Source organism: Perna viridis, chromosome 5 (genome assembly GCF_037379345.1).
Source record: "Perna viridis isolate PV_CMFRI_1.1 ecotype Kerala chromosome 5, ASM3737934v1, whole genome shotgun sequence".
Lineage (NCBI taxonomy): Eukaryota > Metazoa > Mollusca > Bivalvia > Mytilida > Mytilidae > Perna > Perna viridis.
Genome location: NC_142449.1, coordinates 36,558,457 through 36,585,119, shown reverse-complemented (window position 1 = coordinate 36,585,119; position 26,663 = coordinate 36,558,457). Strand labels below are relative to the sequence as shown.

The following is a 26,663-nucleotide window of genomic DNA, read 5'->3' as shown; positions in this document are numbered from 1 at the left end:
TAGTATTACATATTTTACTACTAAGAAATAAAGCTAACAAGTGAAATACACAAATACTGAATGATCAAAAACAATGTAGATGTTAAAAGTAAAATAAATACAAATCTAACATGTAACAACCAATATCTACTGTATCATTTAACTTAAAATATGCATGATATTCTTATTTGTACACAACTACAATTACAGCGAGTAAAATAGTTAACTTCAGGGAATAGAGTAGCCCTTCCCTTAAATAAATGACAATCATCTGATAACTGGCCAATTGACAGAGATTTAAACTTTCTATCAAAATTAGATTAGAATATCTATGAAATGAGAGAAAGTTGAAATATCCTTTTTGATTGTCCAGTTATTACACTACCATTTCATCATAGTTGTTCAATCAAGGGAAAACCAACTTAATTATCTGAAGTTAACTATATTACTCACTGTAGTAAAACAAAAATGAAACTTCTGAGACATTAAACTTTACATAACACACTCATTCATGATTACTACAGTTGTTTTGAGAGTCGAAAAAAAAAAAAAAAAAAAAAAAAACACATCTGAAAAAAATCCAATTAACTCAGAGAAAAATAGTACATGATCTTTTTTTTCAAGCATAATGTAATGCCCCCCCTCCTTCCCCACATACACACAAAATGTCTCTAAAATTATATGTATACATGTGTTTGTCTTTGAATATGAAAATGTGCGAGTAGAGTACTGCCATTGTGGATAATTTTATCGCAAGATGAATGAAAAATGTAAATATTTCATTGAGTAAACATTTAATACATGTATATCAGACATGTATAAAATAATGGCTCAAGAAATTTCTTCAAAAGCATGCTAAAGCAAAATTGTATCAGTTGCATCTACCAAAGCAACCAGTTTATACCTTTATAACAGTAATTCTTTCTCATGAAAAAGATAAGGGATTCCATTCATAAAAATTGTTTGGATTAACATCTGTGATACATTTATTATCTTTTTCACCTCTCACTACTTTAGTATAGTTTTGCCTAAAAACCAGGCAAGGGGTGATTCATTACATCTTAAGATAATCAATGAAACTGCACAAATACCTTTGGTAGGTCCTAAAAAACAATGTTCATGTCCTTGGATCTGCAACTTATCTTGAAATATTTTTTATTACAGTTTCTATGAGGCCTACTATAGAATTTCCAATCAAAAAATATTTTGGTTTTCCTATGCATCTTGAAATATTTTTTGACTGGTTATAATGTAAAAATTCTAGCAGGAAATTACCTGTACTTTTTCTGTAGTAGAACATAACCAGATTTTAAGTTTTAATATCTCCAGTGGGCAACCTTCATTTGCATTTATATTTCCCAATACTGTTTCTATGGGGCCTACAGAAATATTTGCAATAAAAAATATTTGGTATTGATAAATGCATGAATTACTCTTTATAAACATCTGCCTGGTTTAAAAAAAAGACTAAAACAAGACTGTCACATTGTAGAAAACCATGTTTAATGCTAACATGATCAAGAGGAAAATATTGACTTTTCTTATCTTCATTCAAAGCTATAACTACAAGATGCTACATCATACTGAGAATGCCCCCACTCAATTGTTTTTTATCGAACCTGGAAACGACAGACATGGTACAAGTCATCATGCAAAAGCAATATACAAAATATCTAAGCATTCCCTCCATTAGAAGATGAACTATTACAGAAAAGTGGAACAGACAGACAAACTGTGGTGATTGCAATATAACTCCCATTCTTACGAGTGGAGTTATAATAACATTACAACCTCTTAACTTCATACAAACATAACTGACTTGAACATCTACTAAGTCCTACGTGTAGTTAGTTAACACATACAATCTCTATCAACAGTACTGTAACAGAAGCTAGTCACTGTTTAAAAGACCTATCACAAACATAGTGGTCTCTCTATCACAGAGTAGTCTGACATCTGTAGCTCATTTGAAGTTAAACTTAACCTGTATTAGATATTTCATCTTGATTTGCTGAGTATTGTAGACTATGTATTCATTATAGTTGAGAGTGTAGCCTGATGGATTGACTACATTGGTCTTCACAGGCTTCCCCAAGGGAACCATTGTACCACAGGGTCTGAAAAAAAGTTCAATTACCAGTAATTAATGTTAAATGGCAGAAAGTGACTTACATAGTCATATTTTCAACTTGGTATGGAGTTCTAAAGCTTTGATTTCTAGCAAACAAAAGATGCAAAATATATTGTAAACATGTTAATTTTTAAGGATTCTGTAAAGTAAACATATCTGAACATTTTCATAAAATGACAAGCATTACATACTGTTGTTGATTTCGTGGGTATTATCTGTCCACAGGGAAAATTAATTTAATACATAATTGATCTGAAACTTACAAAGCTTTTGTCATTTTAGGATCTGGTCCAATCGACCCCAATCCTTTTACACTATGTTTTCCTGACGGCAGTTGATCAGCTTTATAATCTGCAGCTAGTAAATCATTTGTTGTTCCCAAAGACACCTGGAAAATAGACAGAATGAAGCAATAATATATATACAGAAATAGAGAGATTGCTATTTGGTAGGTATTAAGTGGCCTGATCTTAACCCAAAACATCTTAATTTGACAAAACAGAGAAAAACAATCATTGCAATATAACAATTTTGAGAAAAATTCATCATTCTATGAGCTGATTTGCACAAGTGCAACCCCAGTACATTTTCATCCTCTTAACCAGGGCAAAGATGTTCTCAAACCTGCCAAGTGATCTTTACAGGAACTGACTAAGACTATTATACAGACTAAAAGACCCAACAAATACCATTTAATACATCTTTGAAGTTGCAAGTCATGTTGTTCTAGGCATACCCTTACTCATACAGAAAGTTGGAGATCGACCAAAATCCCCTATAATGTAGTCCTCATCTATATGAAACCACATACAAAATTTGAAATCAATCCATCCATTGGGAACAAAGATAATTGTGGCAGCAAAGGGAATGACAAGGTGAGACCAATATACCACCCACTCATTTAATTGGGGTATAATGCTTCAGTGCCCAAAATTGGAGAGTGTTTAAAGTATACTAACCTCACTCAGCAGTATGCAGCCAATGTTCTTAGACCTGGATGCAAAACAGTAGTTTGCACTTTTACTGGACATGTCAGCAAAATAAACACCTTTCCCAAACTGAAATATAAAATTTCATTAGTAAATTCTAGTAATAAATTTAAAATATATGAAAGCTGTAAGTATGTAGAAAGATGCAAAAACTATATACCGTCCTATTATCTACCATAAAATCAATTACTAAGATCTTAACCCCTGAGCTCCCTCCCAGATAAATCTGTGATATTCTACAACATGTAAACAACTAATATCAAACTTCAAAAATTGCAAGTGAACCAAAGTTGTACCAATCCTTCACCCCTTAAGAAACCCATCAAGTCAAACTACATGTAGCTAAAATCTACATTTGTGTTCTACCATCTAATCAGATTGGGATTTATTGATGTGATTTAAGTGTCAGTTCCTGTAAGAATCAGGCAGTAGGTGAAACATGGTATGAAAAAACCCATCATTTTGATAGTGTAATTTGACCATTTGCAACATCAGAATCAAGGAAAACAGACAAGATTTTCCATATCACGATAGTGCATTGAGATACAATTTCATTGAAATGCACTGAAAATGAACATTTCGAGGGCAGATAAACATCATTTTTCTAAGATTCTATTGAAAAATTTCTGCACAAAGCCAGTGATTCAGAGATCAAATAATGGTCTTTTCAAATAGAGAAAGTACTCATGAAAGATATTATATTGTCAGATTGGTGGGGTTTTGACATGCATGTTTCTGATTCTTCCCATTTTGCCTGATTCTTATAAACACTTTCACTTAAAGTCTTATAGCAGATAGTTAATGCACTTCAGAATGAAAACACTTGATCAGTCTTTACTATTCCAACACACTTTGCCAGACTTTCAGTGTGCTACCTCACAACAACTACAGCTTTCAGATACAAGGGACATATCACTCTGACTCCAAACAAACCAGTCATCTCTTTAACTTTGATATGCCTCATGCCTGGCAGAGAAGTAATGATTGCCAAATTTCAAAGTCTTTGGAATGAATTGGCCAGGGAACCAGCCTTGACCGCTTGTCATTGAAACTAACATGCTACAAGATGACCACCAATGTTGTTTCAGTTACTTTGGGCCTTAGAAGGTGCAATCCCGAATTCCTGATTAGAACTTATACTAAACTAGCAATTACAGTCACAGCAGCCTAAGGTGGGGGGCATTCCTTAATCCCCAACTCAAAATTCCTTCCAAGCCAAACTACATGAAGCAATAACCTTCACCTATAACTTTCAATGTAACCAGTCACTTGGGCCTTAGATGGAGCAATCTTTAATCCCTGAATCAAGATCCACATCCAGCTACACAAGCCACATGTACAAACAATACCTATGACTCCTGAATTACTACCAAGTTTAACTAGTTACATGTATAAACACCACCCATGGCCCCATAATTGGTATCAAACTAAACTAGTAAATAACTATCTACACCTATACCTTACCATTTAACCAGTTACTGGGGCCTCAGGTGGGGCAATCCTTAATCCCCAACTTCAGATCCATGCCCAGCTTATCTACCTCTCAACTATTTACACCTTTAACTTACCATGTAACCAGTCACTGGGGCCTCAGGTGGGGCAATCCTTAATCCCTGACTTAAGATCCCTACCCAATTTGTCAGTCGAGAACCGTGCCACAGTAATTGTCTGAAAATATAGAAATATATCGTATCCATAGTTTAATCAATTAAATATGTATCTTTAGTAGATTGTGATACTTAATATGTCAGGCAAACACTTCACATCAAATTCTTTCTGAACTCTAGCTGTATCTAAAAGTTTTAAAACCAAAAACCCTGGATATTGTACAGTATAATTGCAAATAAATATAATTTTTATTTTTTGGTATGAAATCAAGGTTAAATATTTCTACCAAGGCAGTTGAATGGGATTTTTACCTATTGCCTAAATCTTTGAAGTTTTTGTCCTCTCCATGTTTCTTCATCTCAAACAGGCTGACAATTTCTAGTTTATATTGGTTATGTGTTGCGGCATGGGTGTTCTGTAGATAATCTGATACAATCTGAAAAAACAAAAATATTATTGTGACAAGTACACGTAGAGACAGACAAAACTGTTACAACCATATTGATTAAAATATAGACAGAGTGCACCTACAGTAAGATGTTACATATGTCTGTAAACTTAATCTAACAATATGACACTCAAAATATCAAATGATTGTGAATGTAGTCCTGGATAAAACTGTCACAGATGAACAGACAAGGGTAGGATTATTAAATTATGGAACCTAACACAAAAATTCTTTCAGCGTTTACTGACAGAGTAATGAATTGGAAAGAGAGAGTTATCAAAATATGATCATGAGTGCCCAAGAATGCCTAGATTTAACAAGTGTGGATAACTTGTTTAGTGCACGAACTAAATACTCAAGTAATCTTGGCACGAGAATTATATTTTGGTTATTCACGATACTAACTGATTATCCTATTTATCAAATAGATTTTCTCGTTCATGTTATTTTTAAAATAATTTTTTTTTATTTTAAGATGGGCAGATCAATATTTGTGTTGTGACATTTTGGCAGGAGAAAGTTAACGAGTGAAATTGAAGAATTGATTTAGTGTGAACTACCCAATTTATTTAACACAGGGAACATTTGATAAATCACTGCTATCTATATAATAAATGGATATACATGCATTTTCTGTAGGGTATACAGGACTAAATTTGTTAATTGTTTCCCATTCATAAACAGAAGTCAGAAAATGATACCATCTAATTCAACCTATAAAAGTATCATTCTTTACATTTTCCACCTATCAGAAAACTATTGAAAACAAAATGGTTCTATTAATCATGATTAATATTTACTGAAACAATTTTACCATTTCAGAAATAAATGCAGGTTGATGTTCCATCAAAACAGAATTTTTTATTTTAAATCACAAGAATTCAAAACAAATTTTACATTTTAATGACAAAATCACAACAATTTCCCAAATTAACATTATGATTTTTTAAAAAAAATTAAAAATTGCGTTTTAGAATTTAATTTAAAATGCATAAATGTTTTTTCTAGACCTTGCAAATCACACAAAACCAAAAATGAAGAAATTGCAATATTTTTAAGTGACCTGTTTTAACAAAACCTCTTTTGAACTCTTTTAATGAGCAACTCGGTGGGTATTTCTAGAAAAGCAGAGGGCACTTACCCTTCCAGTGCACCTGGTCCATGCACCCAGTTTTAAGTGGAGTCTCGAGTTGCTCATTTTCTTTTGTTACTTGTATTATTTTGGTTATTATACATCATTTGTTGTGTATGTCTGTTTTCCATGTCTTGTCTTTGTCCCAGAAGTACATTCTTTTGATTTTTTTGGGGTTGATTTTTTGATTTTTTAATTTTTTTTTGTTTTGAGGGGGGGGTTTAAACAGGTTTCATTGTATGACAGAATATTTTATGTTACCTTATATTCATTAGTAGACTTATCAACAGGAACCATATCACAGTTAAGAGCCTGATAATGTCTATCTATGGGATTGTCAGACATATCTCCTTGTTTCAACACCTTGATTGCTATCTCTATGTCGCTCAAAGCCTAAAAATATAAAAACTTGATCTGAATTGTATTGCTTCTGCATAAGTGAATTGTAGTACATTACAATTTATCCCATTTCATCACACATAGTGTTGGTCAAAGAAAAATGCTCTACTCTCTAGAACATGATTACGACTCTCACACTAGAATGTCTTACATACAAATAAACAAAAAACCAAGACCATGATGATCTTAGTTTACCAAATCAAATGGAGACGCAACATGAATTCATATTAATAAAGTGCTAAATTTTTTCACAGGTCCATTAAAAAAGTTACCTCAAGTAACTGAATCTTTAATTTAACTTCCTCTTTTGTTCTAATTAGTGGTGGCTGAGTCATCCTGAAATTATAAGAAAACAATTTGTATATGAGGAAATCTTTTGTAAAAGTTACCATAATTTTAGCATCAGGTGGTGTTCTCAAGTATCATCAAATTGATAGAAGTTGGTGCTGAAAAAGTCACATTCTATTTCAATTTGTTTTTCAAAAATCACTTGTTTTTTTCTGTATCTTAATCAATTTAATGGATGACTGAAAAGGAATGATACTGGAAAAGTTTTAGTTTTACTTTCGCTATTTCAGCAATGGCCAAAAAAATGTGATAAATATTACCATCCAAACTGATTTTTCACACTTAATAATGCTAATCATATTTTGAAACTGCAAAAAGATAGATACCCAGTAACAAAATACAAGAAAATTAGCAACTGTCAAATTCAACATGCTTTAGTATTTAACTTATAAATGTCAATCATGTAGATTGTTTTCAAAACAGATCTTCTGAAGATCTCATTAATGGTTAGAGATGTAATTATTCCATTCATGGCTGCTGATCTAATTTGTAATGTCATTATCACAGAAGGGTCACATTTGTGTTACTTCTATAAAATTTCAACCATTTGAAAAACAACCCTTAGGTTATTAGTAGACTTCCTTTCTGACAGTTGAAGAAAATCGAAGTGTTTTCACACTACAGATTAAAAAGTTTTAGATTGAAAAACTTGTATTCTAGCTGCCATTTATCTATTTTTGATCACCAATTATAAGGCTAATTGGGGATTCAGATTGGAATCAGAAAAATGGTTCTGGTATCGACTTCCGTATTGAAACTGAAAACATTGGGATGCACCAAATGCACTGGTGGAATCTTACCCCGATACTTGGTTTTACCAGATATTATCCTTACCCAAATGTATGTGGAATTCTAGTGTAGAATTCATTGCAGGCTTGAACAAGTTTTTGACCAAAATCTGCCTTATTTACACAAGTTTCAATCTTCTTCAATGAGGCATAACCTGCTTTTACTTGGTCTGTTGTTAGTTTGCCTAAAATGTAAGAATTAACATAAGTGTTATTAACAAAAAATACATTTGTGAGATTTTTCTCTGTACACAAATATGTTTCAATAGAAACCATTTTAAAAGATCTTTTTAAGAAGTCTTATCTCTACATAAAAGAACTCATTTGGCAATAAGAAATCATAGAACACAGGTTTACTAATGACCCTTGCATTACAATGGAGACAGAACTTGCTTGAGAATCATACTTCATTTTTAAGTGTATTCACTAAAATAACAAACTGCTCCACAGATTGCAACCTATTATAACCTCAGAAGTCATCACTGAGTATTTGGGGTCATTCAAGCTAGATACAGCTCTGCATTTTGACTGCAATTTAAAATTTAAACAGAAAGAGAACTGGAACAAATCTAATTGTCCCCCTTTTTTGGACCTTAATTCGTAAGTGGCTCAATTAACAACTTAAAAAATCAATTAAAGCATACCTTCAGGGATATGGCACCAACAGGTACAATTTCAGAGATCAATTCAATTATAGTCTGGACATAATGAAAATGTTTGTTTCAGACCTTTTTTTTTGGTCCCTAATTCCTGAATAGTTCAACTCACAAGACTCACAAACCACAAAATAAATTCCAGCCTTCCTTTGGTGATACATCATCTATTTTAGCATCTATGTTTTCACAACTTAAACACAATCTTACCAAGCGGAGCTTTTTTGGCATCATACTTCATTTCTTTGACTGCATCTTCCATGGATTTTACATCACATATCAAATCTATTAATGTCTGAAATAAAGTAACTTTTTCTTTTCATATCATATTAAGTATAATTCATTAAACTGTTAAAAGTATAACAAATCTTACAATCTATAGATATTGTGTACCTAAACAATTTTTATCAAAGTGTTTAAAGGTCTGGAAAGCAAAAAAGCATACATTTTTAAGTAGAAAAACTTCAATACAAACAAAAACAATAGTGTTATAGATACATGTATATACAAGAAACCTCTTAACCTCCCATTTGTGGAAGAACATTCAACTGCTCAGTAACTGGCATGATTTTTTTATCTTGTAAGTTTGAAATATTTTTTTTATATTTTTTATTTATATGAAGACCGTGAGTAAATCTGGCCATACACATTCCAAGTATCATATTCAGACATGCAAACCCTCTTATTAAAGTTAGACCTATCAGTTGTTCTATTCAGTCACTGCAAGTAGGATCTAACAACACTCCGTTCTACTTTCTGTTCAAATGACCTTTTCAAAATCCTCTGGTTTTTCTCTTTGAATAATGCTTTCAAAATCATGCAAGATAAATTCCCACCGACTAACCACAAAGGTCACTGATTAGTTTTTTTTCCAGAATATTATGTGAAACAAGTTCTAACACCATTTTCTTTATACATGTACACCTTATATCTTACCTGTAACCTTTTGTCCAATTTAGAATCTGGATACTTAACAGGCCTTGTTACTTTGGCATCAACTTGGTCTTCACTCTATAAATGAAAATCAACCTTAGATGTGAGCCTTTCATTTTTAAACCAATGATAGACACATTTTTTTTAAACTGTACATCAAGGCTGATTAAAATTACCATATATTCAATACAAAAAAAGTAAGAAAATGCTTCACAGAACAAAAGTTTAACCATAAACTAAAGGGGAAAGTATGAACAATGTTTCAAGCCTGCAAGGCCTTAATCAATGAACAAATACTTACACTATATGCCAGGCACATTTTCTTCATGACCGCTGGTTAATATTATATTCTATTTATTAATGCTTTCATTCAAAACAGCAGTAATAATCAAAAGCTTTGCTGGAGCAGCTTGATATGCCTGTATAGGTCCACACCTGAGCAGTTGGAGTAAATATGGACACAACATTCAAGCTTGATACTGCTCTGAACTTGAATAGTGACTACTTATTTGACATTGGATAAGTTTTAAATTATTGTGGTAATATGGGAAAACTATCCTTCTTTAAGATTAGTCTAATAACTCTAAAATGTTCCTACTGTATAGAAGTCTGACTGACTGATAAAACTAATAATACTATCACTTTCCAAGTATTCTGTGTTTCATTTCTTCAACTGACCTGTCATGAAAGCATGCCACTCAAGTATGTTAGTAATTCATTGATGCAATTCATTCACAGCATTAGCATCTTATTTATGATACTAGACATTTTTATACTAAATAAGTTTTCATTCCATGTGATACCATAGACAAAACTTTACCATCTTATCGCCATTAAACCTCATGTCAACTTCACCTACGTAAACCATGAACATGTGATAAATGTTTGATTGATTGATTGATTATGGTTTAATGCCCTATGGCAGATACTTCACACATTTCTGGGCTAGAATGTTTGTTCAATTCAACAAACCCAGCTTTATTCCTACTATAGCCTTTACATATTTATCATCACCATAATCCATAGCCAACATATCATATTTCCATACTAAAGCCTTTACCTGTTTATCATCGCCATAATCCATAGCCAACATATCATATTTTCCATGGACATGTACAAATTTGTTCCTATTGGACCAATCATTCTTTGTCTTGTCAGAAAATCTACAATGACGAAAGCAGATTCATTTTAACCATTACATACCCATGAGGAATAGAATGTATATAATACAACATCTAAGCATTCCTGGATACGGTAAACACACTTATATTTGCATGTCAGGATTCACGTTCTTTAACATGCACTCCATAATACATATTTGGGTTTTTTTGGAGCATTAACTGATACCCAGCCACATAATGGTGAAAAATGTTGAAAATGGCCTAACTGAAATTAAGGTGTACTGAGTAAGAAAATTTAGTTTGTTAAGAAATCTAATTGTTTAGTGCAAATAAGTCCTTAACAACCAAATTTTCTGAAGTTTCAACTTTTCAAATGCGATGTCATAGGTATTTTTGTATCCTCTTGCAATATGTGCTATTCTAAACACTTTTAATTAAAAATTGTGATTTCTTAATATTTTATATAATAAATAAAATGGATAACCGAACCAACTTTTTCTGTGCAAAAAAGTATTGCAATGCAGAAAAGAAAGTCAAAACAAGCCTTTTAGTACCCAGTCTTAAGTGTAATTTAAATGAAGAATGGTATCCGGAACATTTCAGTCCCCTGCTGTAGTAATTTCTCTCTTCAGCATCAGATGGTTGATTTTCAAAATATCTTAATTCGCATGAACTTTTGAAACTAAAATTGTGAGAGAATGAATCGAAAAGGGTCTTATTAATTTGACCCTTTTTCCACCTACTCCATTCATGCTTTCATCCTGTGGTATTGTATAAGTACCTAATAATTTATAAAACATAGTACAAACATGTATTTAGCTGTTAGTTTTGGAAAGGCACCCCCAACAATTGAACTTAAGCTGTATTTTATTGTTTTTAACAACTGAGCAACATTATAAAAAAAATAATAATTAATACATTCTCAAGTTATAATATGGTACCATATATACTCGCGTACAAGTCAGATTTTTGGGAGTAAATTTTGAGTTGCTAAGAGGGGTTCCAACTTATAAGTGAGATCTTGGCCATGGGTTAAAAATTGTAGTCGGCAGCAAGTGGGAGAATCAATTTATTGACACGAAAATGACACCTACCTTTAACAGTCAAATCGTCGCTGTACTTGTGTATTGTAAAAGCCGACCTGAATGTCATATTTGTTATTGTTGTGTACACTTATAAAGTGATGAAATAAATGAATATTTGCAGTTTTATTTTTATTATGCCTTACAACTAAACTATCTTTTATAAAATTTGTATTTCCTGCATAGCATCTTGTGTTGGTTATTTTCACTTGCATGTCACATGGTTGTTGAATATATCCAAATACCAAAAAGATGGCATGATACATGACTAAGCGATGTACCGTAGTCTATAAGTAATATTAGCAATGCTAAGAAATAATTCAAATTTAACTTTAAATTGTAATAAAAAGACGTTAACATTATCTTTATTGGTAATTTTGTAACAATATAACTATCATAGGTATGGTGTATATATCAAAGAGAACCGTCTTGACGTACTTGATTGAAAAGAAAACAATGAAAGATGATTACCGGGTAAAAAGGTGTTACAACATTAATGAGCAATCAAGCCTTTAATCACATTAATGGATAATTAATTTATTAAAATCCTTTGATCTCAATAGGTGTCCAAATTTCCGTTAAAAAATTGTTCTTCACAGATCTTAGTTTTTAGTTATTCTAATCTCGTCATTAGTTGTAAAAACAAATTATCTTAAAAATGGTGGTCATGCTTGCTTGGGTCAGGGGTAAACATTGAAGAATGATGACAACTCAAATGGCGAGTTATATTTATTATGTAAATCATTTCAAATATGTACAAAGCAATTTGATTTAAAAAACAAAACAAAAAAACATACACGTGTTTATGTTGATCGCACACAACGTATGTCCTGGATGTAAAAACATCTGCAGCAAAAAAAAAAAACAAAACAAAACAAAAACACATTATCATTCTTCACATTTTCCACCAAAAATTGTGTCCTTCCTTACAATTTCACTGATTGTTGTACCTGTAAAAATTCAGTCCAAGTTCAGTCTGACTTAATAAGCAGGTCAAGGCTAGATTCCAGAATTTTTGGTCTGAGAAGGGGGTTCTGACTTATACGTGGATCGACTTACACTCGAGTATATACAGTTACCATCAGCAACGGACAGAAGGGTGAATGGCACACAATTTTCAGAGGGTATCACACAATGCCTCGCCACAAGGTGTGGCAGGGTATAAAAACTTATTTGCACTGACTTATTTTTCTTGGTTTTGATTGAGAAAAATAGTTGATTTACAGTAATGTGACATTTCTAATCATAAAATGACACCTTCACAGTTTAACATATGTACGATGTATTTTAAATTAGTTCTGAAGGTCCTTCCTTTTGAATGAACTTTTATTTTACTTCCACAACAAAACTTTAATTCAAATAACATTCTACATGTACTCGTAACAAAATAAATCATAATCAAATAGTGTACAGTATCGTCATGTTTTTATTGCTAAGAAAGATGTGACTTTCTTAAAATCACAATAATAATAATAATAATAATAATAACATTCCCGTTAAGGAGATATTAACCTATCTACTGGGAGATTTTTTCTCAAAATCATAAGAATTAAAATGGCTTTTATAACTAAATTGACAAAATCGCAGTTATTAATGCATATAATAATTCCCAAATTTTCAGTTAACTTGATTTCTACATAAAACAGATATAGTTTAGCTAACTTTCAAAACCCTCTGAATTACTTGCATTTACTTAATTTTAATTGTATTTAACTCCTTTTTTTTCACTTATTAATTGTTTATATCTTCTGCACTCTTTTGACTACTGATTTTAATGATTTTGATCAGTGGCAATTCTATGCTGCCCATTAGTGTTGGAATATACAGGAAATAGTAAATTGATGAAATGAAAGCTTGCTATAAAACCTGGTTTAACCAACCATTCCTATCCACTCTACGTGTTGATGTACTTCCAAATAGTTAAGGTAGTCCAATACGGTTAGAACATTTCTGAAAATTTGGTCTCATTTTGTTGAAATAAAGCTGTTTTGAGGCAGTCCGCACAGAAATTTCAATTGTTTTATCATAAAAAAAGTGCATATTTTTTAAATCCTTAGTGTGATGAGACTCAAGTCATTTATAAGTAATTTAGTGATTATTGTTATAAAATCCAGTAGCCATGGTAACATACTGAAAAAAATTTACTGAGTTTTAGTACAAATCAGGGGTACCTTTCCAAAACTAACAGCCAAATACTATGTTTTATAAAATATCAGGCACTTAGACACTACCACAGGATGAAAGCGTGCATGGAGTAGGTGGAAAAAGGGAAAAAAAAAGACCTTTTTTGATTCATTCTCTCACAATTTTAGTTCCAAAAGTTCGTGTGAAATAAGGTATTTTGAAAATCAGTCATCAGATGATGAAGAGAGAACTTAACATGGCAGGGGACTGAAATGTTCCAGATACCATTCTTCATTTAAATCACACCTGTTTACTGTTACATATATTACATCTGGCTATGTATAAATGCTTAACTACATTTATACAATTTATCCACCGAAATTCAACCTTTTATTTTAAGTTTTACAAAATTTGATGGGGGTAACTTGGTGTGTGAAACAGTGTGCCTTAATGTAACTGTATAGTGCACCCTAAGAGTGGGGAAACACTCTCGGACCCACGTTGGGTCTTTGAGTAGCGTCAACAGAGCAGTTTTAGGTCAGGTATCCTGAAGGCTGGTCTCCGCTACCTCCAACTACTAACAGATATCTACTAATAAAGTCCCTGTAAGGGGCGGTCGTACGAGATCCATAAGGATACATGTAGTCATGACCATAAAACCCCAAATGATCATCACTATTCCTATCCGAAATGCCTGTACCAAGTCTGCGCCATTGTAGTGGTTTCCAACTCTCCCGATTTTACCCCGATATTATCATTTGTTATACAGACTTTACTTTTAACCATTACCCTTCATTAAGAAATGATATAGTATCTACCTACTTTTTACAGAACTGATTTTTAGCTGCATCCAAGTTAGTTCCACAGGGAATCAGATTGTTTTGACCTTTGTACCCAACACGACCCCATCTGAACCAGACATGGTAAGATTTCTTACTGTCTTCTTCTAAAAGTTGTATGATAAAATACTTGTTGTTGTTGTTCCCAACATTGGTCTACAAAAATATGTTAAAAAAATAAGAAAAGTCATAAAATGCTCTACAGAAGAAATGTTAAACCCTAAACAGTTGGGAAAAGAATGGACACTATTTCAAAAGCTTTATACATCTCTTTATTAACATACCTGTTAACACTCCTCCATTAGTGGGGAGACTCCCACAAAATCAATGAAACATTTAAAACCTCCCACATAAAATGTCAGATTTGGGGGAGGTATTTGGTTAAAACTACTATATTTTCTGTTAAAAATATGAAATAAATTAATTTTACATAAAACATTGCATTCTCCCACATGAAACAGGTTAAAAGGTATGATTGACCTTGATTTAGACTTAATGCTGGGCATATATTTTTTGGGAAGTGCACATTCTATAACAATTTACAAATACTTTCATGCAAAACAATATTATTCAACACGACCCGTAACATGTCTGGACCTGTGTCACTATCATATGTTTGTCAGCATGAATTATCAATTGATGTGTGAAGTCGTGAATACTATGCAAAGTTAAATGAAGTATGTACTTATGGCAGCATATTCTGTTAAAAAAGTGGCTATTGGTAAAAAATTAAACTCAATAAGAGTAAAATTTGTTCATGATAGGTGCACATCTTCAACATGTACAAATTTGAATAATTTTGGTTCAACACTTTTTGAGTTGCAGATTACACAATATAGGTCCTCACCGTAAGCATGACATACAGAGCTGAATGGCACCTAGACATGCCTTCATTGTTTGCAGTGCAGGCAAAAACGGAAAGTTGTAAGCCTTAAGATAAATGTACCTGATTCAGCATACAGTCATATATATCTTTGCCTTCATAAAACACATGGGCCTTTCCAAGGAGTTGGGTACATTCTGAGTCAACTGGTGCCTTTCCTTTAATAACAACTGTCTTCACTAAAATAAAAAAAAATACATAACTGTTCAAGTATTATATTTATTTAATGGAAAACTAATTTTTGGTACTAAAAGGCCACAGTTATAAAGTAAGTAAACTACTACCCCTAAAAGCAATAAAACTATAAAAAAAAATAGTCAAGGTTCTCAGGTACCATTGCATCCCTACAACACTCCTACATCCATCCACAATTTTTATTGCATGGCAAAAAAATTTTAAAATAGACAAAGGGATATCCTGAACTCCATATTTACACAGCTACAGCATAATGTATGGTTGTCAAAATTCATTAATGAGAAGATTGAGAAGAGTGTTGTGTCTGAGAGACATACTGGATGCCCCTGCATGTATTTTCTGACGTATTGAGAAAGAAGTTTAAGATGTCTTGATAGCATTGATCTACAGGAACAAACACTCAATCTAATGTTGATCCAATCTTGTGTGCAGGATCTTCCACTAATTGTTTATAACCATGATTATTCCAAATTATTTACTATCTTTCTTAAATAGAAATTCATGTAGAAGGAGATATCCAGAATAGACATGTACCCTATTCCCTCAAAATGGTGACAAAATGCCTAAGGGAAACTATCCATGAAAATGTCAAATATTGATAGAAATGAAAAAAATGAAAATATGCACACCTTCAATCCATATATAATCATTTTACAAAGTATTAACTTTGTACCTTAAATACTGTAGGAGGATTTAAGCAAAATAACTATATACCCTGAATGGGACAGATGGACAGAATTACAGATGGACGGACAGGAGTAAAACAATATGACCGCCAACTGAATGTTGCAGGAGCATAAAAGTTATAATCTGATCAGTCTGGAAAATGGTTTTGTTTTATAAATTTGTCGGAAGGATCAAAATGCTTCAGCAGTTACAGTTATTTGATATACATGTAGATTAAAAGATGGCCACCAATATTGTGCAAAATTGTTTCTCTAGGAAGATTTTGAAGCTATGGAGTATCATACACAACATTTCCTCCACATCCTGGTTTTCTGAACTGTATAATAAATATTTATCAGCAAGAGCAGTATAATCATGAAATATTTCACAGAAAGAAATCATCTATTTGCTTCTGACCATAAAAATGCTGCCTTCCTGCAACATTTCTTTTTTAAGTGGCCTGAGAATCTATATTTTTTTTTTTGTTTGACCAAAGAAATCATATGACTGCTTCGGTCTTTTCAATTTTTCATACAAAAGAATAAATTACTGTAGAAATTGGTCTAGCACATGGATCTATGACACAAAGCTTTATATGCAAACACTTGTTAATATCTCAATTCCCTAAAATACAGCAAACCAGGTTGGGTTTTTAATGGTTTTCAATGAGTTTAATAACTTTATTTTCGACAAAAATTGAACTCCTCATTTCCAATTATCAAATAAAACAATTTCAAATCTTATTTAACAATGAAATGTATACCTTGTAGTTCAATTTGCTGTAAATAACCATTTCCTACCTATTTCTTTTCCTTCTGAACCATTTTCCTCAGCTCCTGATTTTCCTTTTTTACCACCACTCTTTGCCTTACCAGCTTTGCCCGCTGATTTTGACGTGGTTGGTTCGTCTTCAGGTTCAGTCTTAACTTTTACAGCATCTCCACGACCAGATACTTTCTTTGGCGGTGCTTTCTTTGGGGAATCAATTGGTTCAACTGCATCTGTTTGTCATAACATTAAATATTAAATGTTAAGGGGAAGGTTAGGCTATAATTTTAGTTGTTTTAAGGAGGTAGACAAATGGTAAGGGACACAACTCTTACAAATCATTGGAACATATGTATTCAGCATTTTACATCAATCTCATGTAAGCATCAAATTAAATTTGATGAATGCTTTTCACCTAATAAGCTGTTTTTGATTAACATTTTTTTAACTGTCTTTTGTTTTACCTGACTGACATCTCTCAATTCTGCGAGCCACATTTGTAACAGTATTGATTTGTTTCTTCTTAAACAGATCTATGTCATAAGATCGTTGTGCAACCACAAAGCTAACTGTTTTTCCTGAATCCTTTGCATTTTCTAAATCCACAGATAACTGGGCATTGTATGGGTTCCATTTCCCTTTCTCATCCTCCCACTGCCAGACAAAGTAATCTGCAAATATTAAGTACACACAAATAGTTTTAGATTTATTTTTTTTATTGGAGAAAGTACTGATAAGTGCAAGGCTTTTTTTACTGTTTTATCTGACAAGTCATGAAGGGACCAGTCTCCCATGAGTTGGGCCATTCCACATTCAAAGGTTAACTCTATTAACCTCATTATCAGCAGATCCTTAAGAATTTTCACTATCTGAATATTTTTTTTCTTGATCTTTTTTTTCTCATCTTAAATTTGTAACAATTGGTTCATTTATTTTGCAGAGCTTTAAAATAACCTCCAAATCAACAATCTAAAATGTTATTTATCAAACTTCATATTCTGGTAATTGGCAAACTTTCTTCAGTGATATTTTTCTGAAACATTCAAACCAATAATGAACAAAAAGAAATGTTTCCATAGAATGCAGACATCCCACATGGCTGATGATTCTTACACATTTGTGAACAGAAAAAAATATACTTGATTGAAACAATGGTCATACACAAGATACAATCAACAATGCTAAATTACATACTATTGACTAAATTTCAAATAATTTTCATGAACAGTTTCTAAGTTTTTTCTCCAAAATGTACACCACACTATTACAATAAAATTATGATTTTCAGCTGTATAAACAATAAGTGAATGTGTGATGAAAATCAAAGCTGCATACAGATTACAAATTATGCCGAAGCTTTGTACGACATTTAAGGAGGTAGACCTAGGGTACGGGATACAACTCTTAAAATCAGTGATATGTTTGTATTATATTCAATTTCACCAAAGCCTATCAATATTTCATTTGAAACAGAATGGAATCAGTCCGAGTTACATTGATGCTTACATGAGATTGATGTAAAATGTTGAATACAAATATTCCAATGATTTGTAAGAGTTGTGTCCCTTACCCTAAGTCAACCTCCTTAAAACCTTCTGATGAATGTCTCTCAAATTTAACCACTGAGAAAAATGTACAACAAAGACAAATCTATATGCAGACAGACAACAGTGATACATAATGTCCTAAAAGTGGGACAAATTGGTTTTTCAGTTCATTCTTCTGCTCTTCCTTCAACACCTTTAGCAATAACATTCTTAGGAAATTTTGCCATGCAAATCAGCAGAGCACTATTTCAAATCTATGGCGACACAGTTTCAGTTCAGACATATAGTAACAATGTACAAACCATCACTACCATCCTCTTTAACAGCCAATCTTACTCTCCTGGACCATCCTGTTTTACTGTTTTTCTGAACCATTTTATCAAAGATGACCTCTAGGCTAGCACCACCTGTCACATCAAAGGTCATCTAAAGAATAAAAATCAAAATGGTTTTGCAAAAAATAAGGTTTGCACACTTTTATTGTATTAAGACAAAATGAACAACTAAAATATTACCAATAAAAAAGTTTTTTTTTAATCTATTCAGATGTTCTACCACCCAAAAATAATCAAAGTACTGTTAGCACTTGTTTTTTTTTTCATTCTTGAGAAAATTGTAGCATGAACAAAATCCTGAAGATTACATGATGTATAATAAACTATATTCATACATTTGAATTCCCATATTATTTAGAACTATTTTCATTAATATATTTTAACTGAATGTCAATCAATAGTACTGATTTCTGAAGTAAACTGTAATCGATAGATAAACAGTCCCAAGTTCACACACATTCACAAATTTTGTTCGATTTTATCTTTTTCCCAATGTTTTTAACTGTCCAAAATTTAATTTGCAATCACATTCAAAAGTATTTCAACAGAGTAAAATCCTACTACACTGTAATTATTCTCAAATAAAACCAATTTCAGCTTAAGAAAATAATTTCCTTGATCAATATCAGATTTTCAAAACTAGATACTTTTTCTCAATTTGAATTTTCCATTTAATTTTACTAGGTTAAAATCACTGCTTTTCACTTCCTGTTAAATAATCATGAAATATTAATGATAGGATGAAGATTTTGACTGATAATTGTATTAAATGGAACATGCTTTACACATTTAATGCTTCTTTACACAATATTGCAAGAACTTCATTCCCTAAGTGCTTATTTATTACTAAACATCTTTCAAGATAAAACAGGAGTCCCTCAAATCTTCAGTTCATTTGAAGACTACATCTTAATTTCATTTGCAGAAACAACAGAATATTATTGAGCGGAATAATTGCCAGAAACATATTTACAGGTTTAAAAGATATATTGAATGACATAAAAGGAATTAAACTTGGACTATATTTTTGTGTAGTGTTCAGAAACAGTATGAAAGTTTCAGGCATGAACTGGCAAAATAAGGTATTTTGATCCTAAAGGATAAAAAAAACCCAAAAACAATCATATTTACAGGTTCAAATTTACTTTAAAGAGAGAAAATTCCTTGACTTTCTTGAATTTATCAAATAAGGTCCACTCACGGAAAACCAATTTGTTGAAGGTTCCAGACCTAAGTAAATGAAATATCTGATCCTAGGTAAGAAATGAAAGGTTTCCATACCTCTGACCAACATTAATTTGAACTCCATAGACCATTCTATATACTAAAACATCATACTAATCCAGTGTGGAAAACCATTTTTTTCCCAAATTGCCATTCTGGCTAGTGGAATATTGATCTTGCTAGCCAAATAGAAATTCAACAAGCCAAATTTTTTTTTTCTGTATTATCATCTGTTTTCTCCTGGATTTGAATTTGTCTCCTTTCTATCTTTCTTTTTCTTTCTTCAACTATCTGTTCATTTACTTTTAAAATTATCAAAAACTTTTCCATTTTTGAATATTCCTTCCCATTGAAGTTTTTCATATAACCAAATAAGTACTACATTTTTTAACTCATATTTTAAAAATAAAATTATATTTCAACAGATTCATCATTATGAAACAAGAAAATGTTGATCATTTACTTCTTTTTCATTTTTTTTTTGACAATAAACAACTAATTTGCAAGGTAGAAATCTTAAATTACCAAGATAATTTCGTTTGAATAATAATAGATCAGAACCGTCACATAGGTTTTGGCACATCCCGTTTATTGGGAATTGAAACGGCAGATCGTAAACATTGCTTTACAAGTCAATAAAATTGTACATATTCAAGCTAAACTTCTTAAAAGGTAGGGAACATATTTTGAATGTATGATGTTAAGGTATGTTTTACTTCATAATCTGTTGGCTGGTTAACTTTTCTTGGAACTTGCCAATCAAATGACGGTCGCCAAATTGACGAGTGTAAGCTAATGAGAACTTGCCAAATCACATATCTACTCGTATTTGGCGAGCTGGCGAGTGGTGATTTCCCACACTGTAATATAATAACTTACTGAAGGTTTCTTTGATGTAAAGGCATCCACTAGATTTTCATTTTTATCATCAGAGTATTGAGTCCATGTTGATTTATCTCCTTCCCATTCCCATCTTACAGTAACACCATCAATCTGACAGCCCAACTTGGACTTCTTTGTGGGAGCTCCATCACCAATCCCCTCATCAGTAGCTTAAATTGCAAAAGTATAATTTCAATTTTTCATTTCATATATTCAATCCCTCTTTCAGAATTTCAATGGTGCAATTTGTTATACAACATATAAATGTGCTAAATATATTGGATAGAAACTACCATGCAGCAAGAAATTTCGGTGGGATGCTTACTTTGGTGTATTTTAGCAGTCTGTCAAAAAACACCAAAATAAATTCAGCAAAGTATAACATGTAACTGTTTTTTTTTTTCACTTAGTGCACCACTAAGAATCCGCCAAAATTGTATATATTTTTTGCTTCAAAATTGCAAAATTTTACACCCACCAAAATAACACAACACATGGTATATTTTCCATACGAAATTATTATTGTTGATTTCAAACATACATGTACATTGCAGGTGTGTCATACAAGTAGATCTGTAATCCTGATATTTCACTACAAGTTCCCTTCAACTTCTGTTGCCATTTTCTGACAGGAGCTTATAGCCTCTAGCTTTCAAAATTATCTTCTGTCATACCAAATCTATATTGGTGTTTATCACCACAAATTGTAGTAAAGCTAAGGTGATAATGGGTAGTCCTGGCAGAAGAGGGAGGCATAAAAGCTCATCAGAAGTTACATGCATCAATTTTGGATCAAAATCACAGTTTGCTTAAAAAAAAATCAATTTGTATTCTGATGTTCTAATGTATGAAAAAAAAATATCACAAATTCTACTTCCAGTATGAAATTACAATGGAGACATGAAACTACACTGGAGTTATCCTGTCAAGAATAACACTGTTCATAGATGATATCAGGAGGCAGACCTAGGGTAAGGGACATTATTCTTGAAATTAGGGATGTGTTTGTATCATATTCAATTTCACCAAAGCCTATCAAGCTTTCATTTGAAACAGAATGAAATCAGTCCAAATTACTTTGATGCTTACATAAGATTGATGTAAAATGCAGACTACAAACGTTCCAATGATTTGTAAGAATTATGTCCCCTACATTAGGTCAACCTACTTAAGATGACTAGTATGGTACAAAAATGTAATATGGGTTTTTGATCACCTAACAGAACTATTGTAATATTTCATTATTTAGCATACATGTATCAAATATTTTTTTTCTGTTTGAGGCTGATTGCTTTAAGTCTTTTATAGTTTCTTCTACATAGGTTGACAAATACTATTGCATATGATTGTTTTTTTTATATTCACACTACACTGACATCCAAGAAATGTGTCAAATACTGATGACATGTGAATTTGTTCACCCTAGATAAGTCTTAATAAATGGTTTAACGGACATTACCATGTTAAAGACAAATTGTAGACATGTTTTATGTTAAATTTTAACATAGTGAATTGTCATTATTCTTGATATGTACAAAATATGTGGCTGGCCAATATCAAAATCAATGATAATTTTTCTTTCAATTGTTTTAACTATGTTCAGTTTTTTTCTGTATTTTCTGTAAATCTAAATTAAGATTTTTAAGGATTGAGATGAGGATAAAGGAAATTTAAATAAGTGAGGCAACTTCAATACATAACAAAGAGTATAAATGTATAATTATGTGAATATAAAGTACTGAAATTACGAGTACAAGAAATCACTAATATTGTTAGCGACTTCGTCCACTCATAATTTCAGTACTGACTTAAAAAATGAACTTTGATTTAACACTGCTAATTTAGATCCATTTAAAAATGAAAAGTTTACTGGTCAAAATGGTCACATGATTTTATTACACAAGCAAATTTATAGATAAACAGTGGGTAAAAATTCAGAGCATTAAGACATGGACGTGTTTTCGGGATCACAAAATACTATGTTCAAAAAGGCCAATATTTGGCCCCCTGCATGACTGGAAATTAGAAAATTTAAACTGGAGATGTTTTTTTCCAGCTGTTTAGAATGTAAAATGAATGATTAAGCATGAACAACCACATTAACTCAATGATTGAAAATATGATGTCCCAAATTTGGCAAACCTGCGGATTTTTTTTATTGAATACGCCGATATTGTGCACTTTTTTGGAATATTTTTGCAATTTATGAGAGCCTCTGCTAACATCATTGTTCTAGGATTTTTTTGTTAGGTCAACTTTCCAAGCGAAAGTCATTACTCAAAATCTACTTTCCCAGTCATAAGGTAACTTTCCTTGATATTTTGAAGGTTAGTGCTTTTGTTTGTGTTATGAACACAAATAAGAGTCAAGTCCTTGTATTAAGAGGTGAAGTACATGTAAACCATAGTTTTGATACTTAATGGTATCTTTTTATTTAATTTAATTCATGAACAAATTGAATTAACACTCAAAAGTTAATTTGTCTTCCAGTTCATTTCAAATCATTTGAATTTTCTAACCAAATAAACTTGTATTATAAAATAGGAGCCATTTCCTGTAGTGGCTGTACTAACACCTTCAGGCTAGAAACCATTAATTCCACTTCCCATAGGCTTCTATGCTAATTTCACAATATTCAATGGCTTCTCTGGACTTTACCTTAACTTTAACCTGCAGAGGACTATATATTAGCATGATTCTACATATGTCAGCTCACAATCCTCAGAATGGCATATGGGGTTAGCAGACTTGCAGTGCAGTACTGGGCACCGGAACTGAAGTGTCTATAAATAGCATGGGAAATCCCAGTGTTTTCACAAGATAGGGGTACATTTAGAAATCATTATGAAGATTAGGCTTCACATCACAACTAGCAAAATGTACCTATAAAATGCACAGAAATGTTTTTCCTTTCAGAAACAGTTTAAATTTTTAAAATAAAATGAGAAGAACTTTTTTCACAGCACTATGAGGAACAGGGGTAATTTCTGCGTGGGACTATTTTTGCGTATGTTCCAAATGCCCATTGGTTGAATTGGTGGTCTGTAACCTAAATTCATATTCTGTCACTAATTCCAGAGTCGAAAAAACTTCCAAGAATAGCATACAAATCTAAGTACTTGAGGTAGAATATTGTTTTTGTACTTACCATGCTTAACTAAATACAACCTTTTTGATTGTAAAATATACATGAAAATATGAATCCGGGCTGTTGTATTCCATTTATGATTTAATATTATAATAATAATGATTGCTATCATTCAGATGCGTTATTACAAGCGCCAAAATAATGATAATGAAAAAAGTAATGTTGTCAAATCGTGAGTAAAAACACATAAATTCATTTGTGAAACTTTCTTAAAAAAGAATTCAGGATCTATTCCTGATAAACTGGAGTGATTTCAGTCCAAGAGAAAAAAAAACTACAGGCAAATTTTACTTGCCCATGGATAGCTAGTACCTCTTTTAAACTTTACCAACCCTAAAAAGTACTTTCCATGGGTAACAGGAAATAGTAATCCTGGAACACTGAACTTGACTGAAAATTACTGTTTATTACATTGTACATTGTATTTCTAATGCCACTTTGATGCAAGTCCAATTCAGTTGAGATATCCCTGGATCAAGTTGGCAGAGACCTTTGAAAATGTAAAAATTTCAAACAAAAACTGGCATTTTCTCCTTTTTTGTTAATTCTGGCAGATTTTAGGCATTCTTAAAGCTGAAAATTTAAAACCATATTGAAATAAATTAATCATCCATTAACAGTGCATACCATATTTTTGTCATTCACTTTGAACTTTTTTCTCATATAACGGGGGCCAAATAGGGTCATTATCATACCTGGCCCTAAACAAATAAAAAGGGAATAAGTAAATTGGGGTAAAAACTCTTGGAGAGAATAAAACTAAATGTTTTACTTACTTCCTAATTTTCATTAGTATGGGCATAATGTCACTCTGCATTATGGTATTTTCAAACATATATGCAAATTAGAGCTCTGAAGTAATTAAGCACTCACGGTATGTGTCCTTTTTTTTGTCTTTTTTTTCATTATCAATTTCACATGCTGGTGGAAAATAGTCTTGCAAAGACCCTATACTGCTATAGTGTTATTACTAAAAAATTGTACAAGATTGAATAAATTAAAAGCTAGACATTTGCAAATTGATGTAAGCTACATCAAAATTCCCTGTATTGAAGAAATAAAATGAGAGGAAGACCTCCCTCCCGTGAGTTTTAAATGTTAACACCTTAGCAAAAATGAAGAATCAAATGCAGTTTTAGTATTGAAGAAGCCATGGCATGTATTTATAGTAAATGGTTATCTGCCATCAACTTCAAAGGCAACTTTGACTCTATCACTGGTCGGTTAATATAAAAATGAATACAAATAACAGTAACCAACAGCTCATTGACAGATATAAGACTGTCAAGAGCCGGTGGCCGTGCAATCCGAAAAAAGCCAAACACTGAAACAGCCAAAAGCATGCCATAAAATTTTGATGATATTTTGACACTCAACGAAAATTATTTGTTCAACTCGGACACTCATATTTTACCAGGTTTCTTTCTTCTTGGCATTCTGCTCACTTCAAATTTCAGATTGTTCACAAATTTCTTATTTTTGATGACACAGAGAGTTTCTGTTTTGAAAGCTTACGATAAGTTAACCAAATTTTACGATTTGCAAATCGTGATTTTACGGAACGAAAATTTGAAGACCTTTCAATTAACCAGTCATTTTTAGTCCCTGTTTGACAAAGAATTCTTATTAATACCAAAATGTCTTTTTAATAATAATTTTAATTCAAATCATTTGACTGAACCGTAGACCTGTAATTATAGGTCTCTGACTGATCTACATCTAATACTTTCAATACACACTTCAATTCCAGTGACAAATCCTAACCTGGGGCTTAGAATAAATATCATTATAAGTAAAATATAGTCCCAGCCTGGGGTTCAAAAATTTTCCTGAAGGAAAAATCGGAAAAAATGTGCACTATTTTCCTTCACTCTTATGAGGCTGACTTCAACTCCGTTGAGACGTTAGGATTTTCCGAATGCACACATTGCCAAAACCATGATAAACGAACCCTTCTATTGTTTCATTAAACGAACGCTCCCAGCGTGTGTTTAAACTTACAATAGGTTATGTAAGTCTCGTCACGTGACTCCGTGGTTTCGTAAGAATGGGTCCTAGTCTACCATCCAAACGTATGGAGATTCGTCATTAACGTAGCATCGAGTTCAATATTAAAAGCGAAGTATCATTTTTTGGGTAAAATTACTGATTAAAAATGGCAATGATCAAGTTATAAAAATGTTTAGAATAGCATAAATATAGAAGATTTTGCATTGTGAAACAGTGTTTGAATTTCCCGGAAGTAAACACTAAAATGCATATCGGTCTTCGGATTTCAATACGTTCTACACCTGAAATTCCGGAAGGGAAACTGAAACTAGAACGAGACTTACAAATCCTACAGTCAAACGCTCGCAGCGTGTGTTTAAACGCACAATAGACAAATGATGAATAATAGTATTAGCAAACAATGATAGAAAAAAAAAATAGAAAATAGAATT

The 26,663-nt window shown here is 32.1% G+C and overlaps 1 protein-coding gene across 1 annotated transcript; it reads right to left on the bottom strand.

Annotated features, from left to right (window-relative positions):
- LOC148617288 (poly [ADP-ribose] polymerase 2-like) lies at nt 1-25,759 on the bottom strand. Its single transcript, XM_088584887.1, has 18 exons — nt 25,637-25,759; nt 21,072-21,244; nt 18,936-19,059; nt 17,551-17,757; nt 17,119-17,319; nt 15,521-15,636; nt 14,558-14,730; nt 10,469-10,571; nt 9,412-9,486; nt 8,686-8,770; nt 7,869-8,007; nt 6,959-7,022; nt 6,549-6,680; nt 5,019-5,143; nt 4,668-4,767; nt 3,070-3,168; nt 2,374-2,498; nt 1-2,096 (listed from the first exon to the last, which is right to left on the bottom strand). Exons 1-18 carry the CDS (start codon nt 25,656-25,658, stop codon nt 1,943-1,945), a joined length of 2,217 nt encoding a protein of 738 aa, XP_088441013.1. The 5' UTR covers nt 25,659-25,759; the 3' UTR covers nt 1-1,942.
- Nucleotides 25,760-26,663: the final 904 nt, after the last annotated feature.

What these genes read in the sequence shown, in the direction of transcription:
- LOC148617288 (XM_088584887.1), bottom strand. Translation starts at nt 25,658, where the DNA reads ATGCCAAGAAGAAAGAAACCTG. An exon ending in ATTATGGCGATGATAAACAG is followed by an intron (nt 9,487 to 10,468) that starts GTAAAGGCTTTA and finishes TTTCATTTATAG; the next exon opens with AGTGAAGACCAAGTTGATGC. An exon ending in TAAAGATTCAGTTACTTGAG is followed by an intron (nt 6,681 to 6,958) that starts GTAACTTTTTTA and finishes TTATATTTTTAG; the next exon opens with GCTTTGAGCGACATAGAGAT.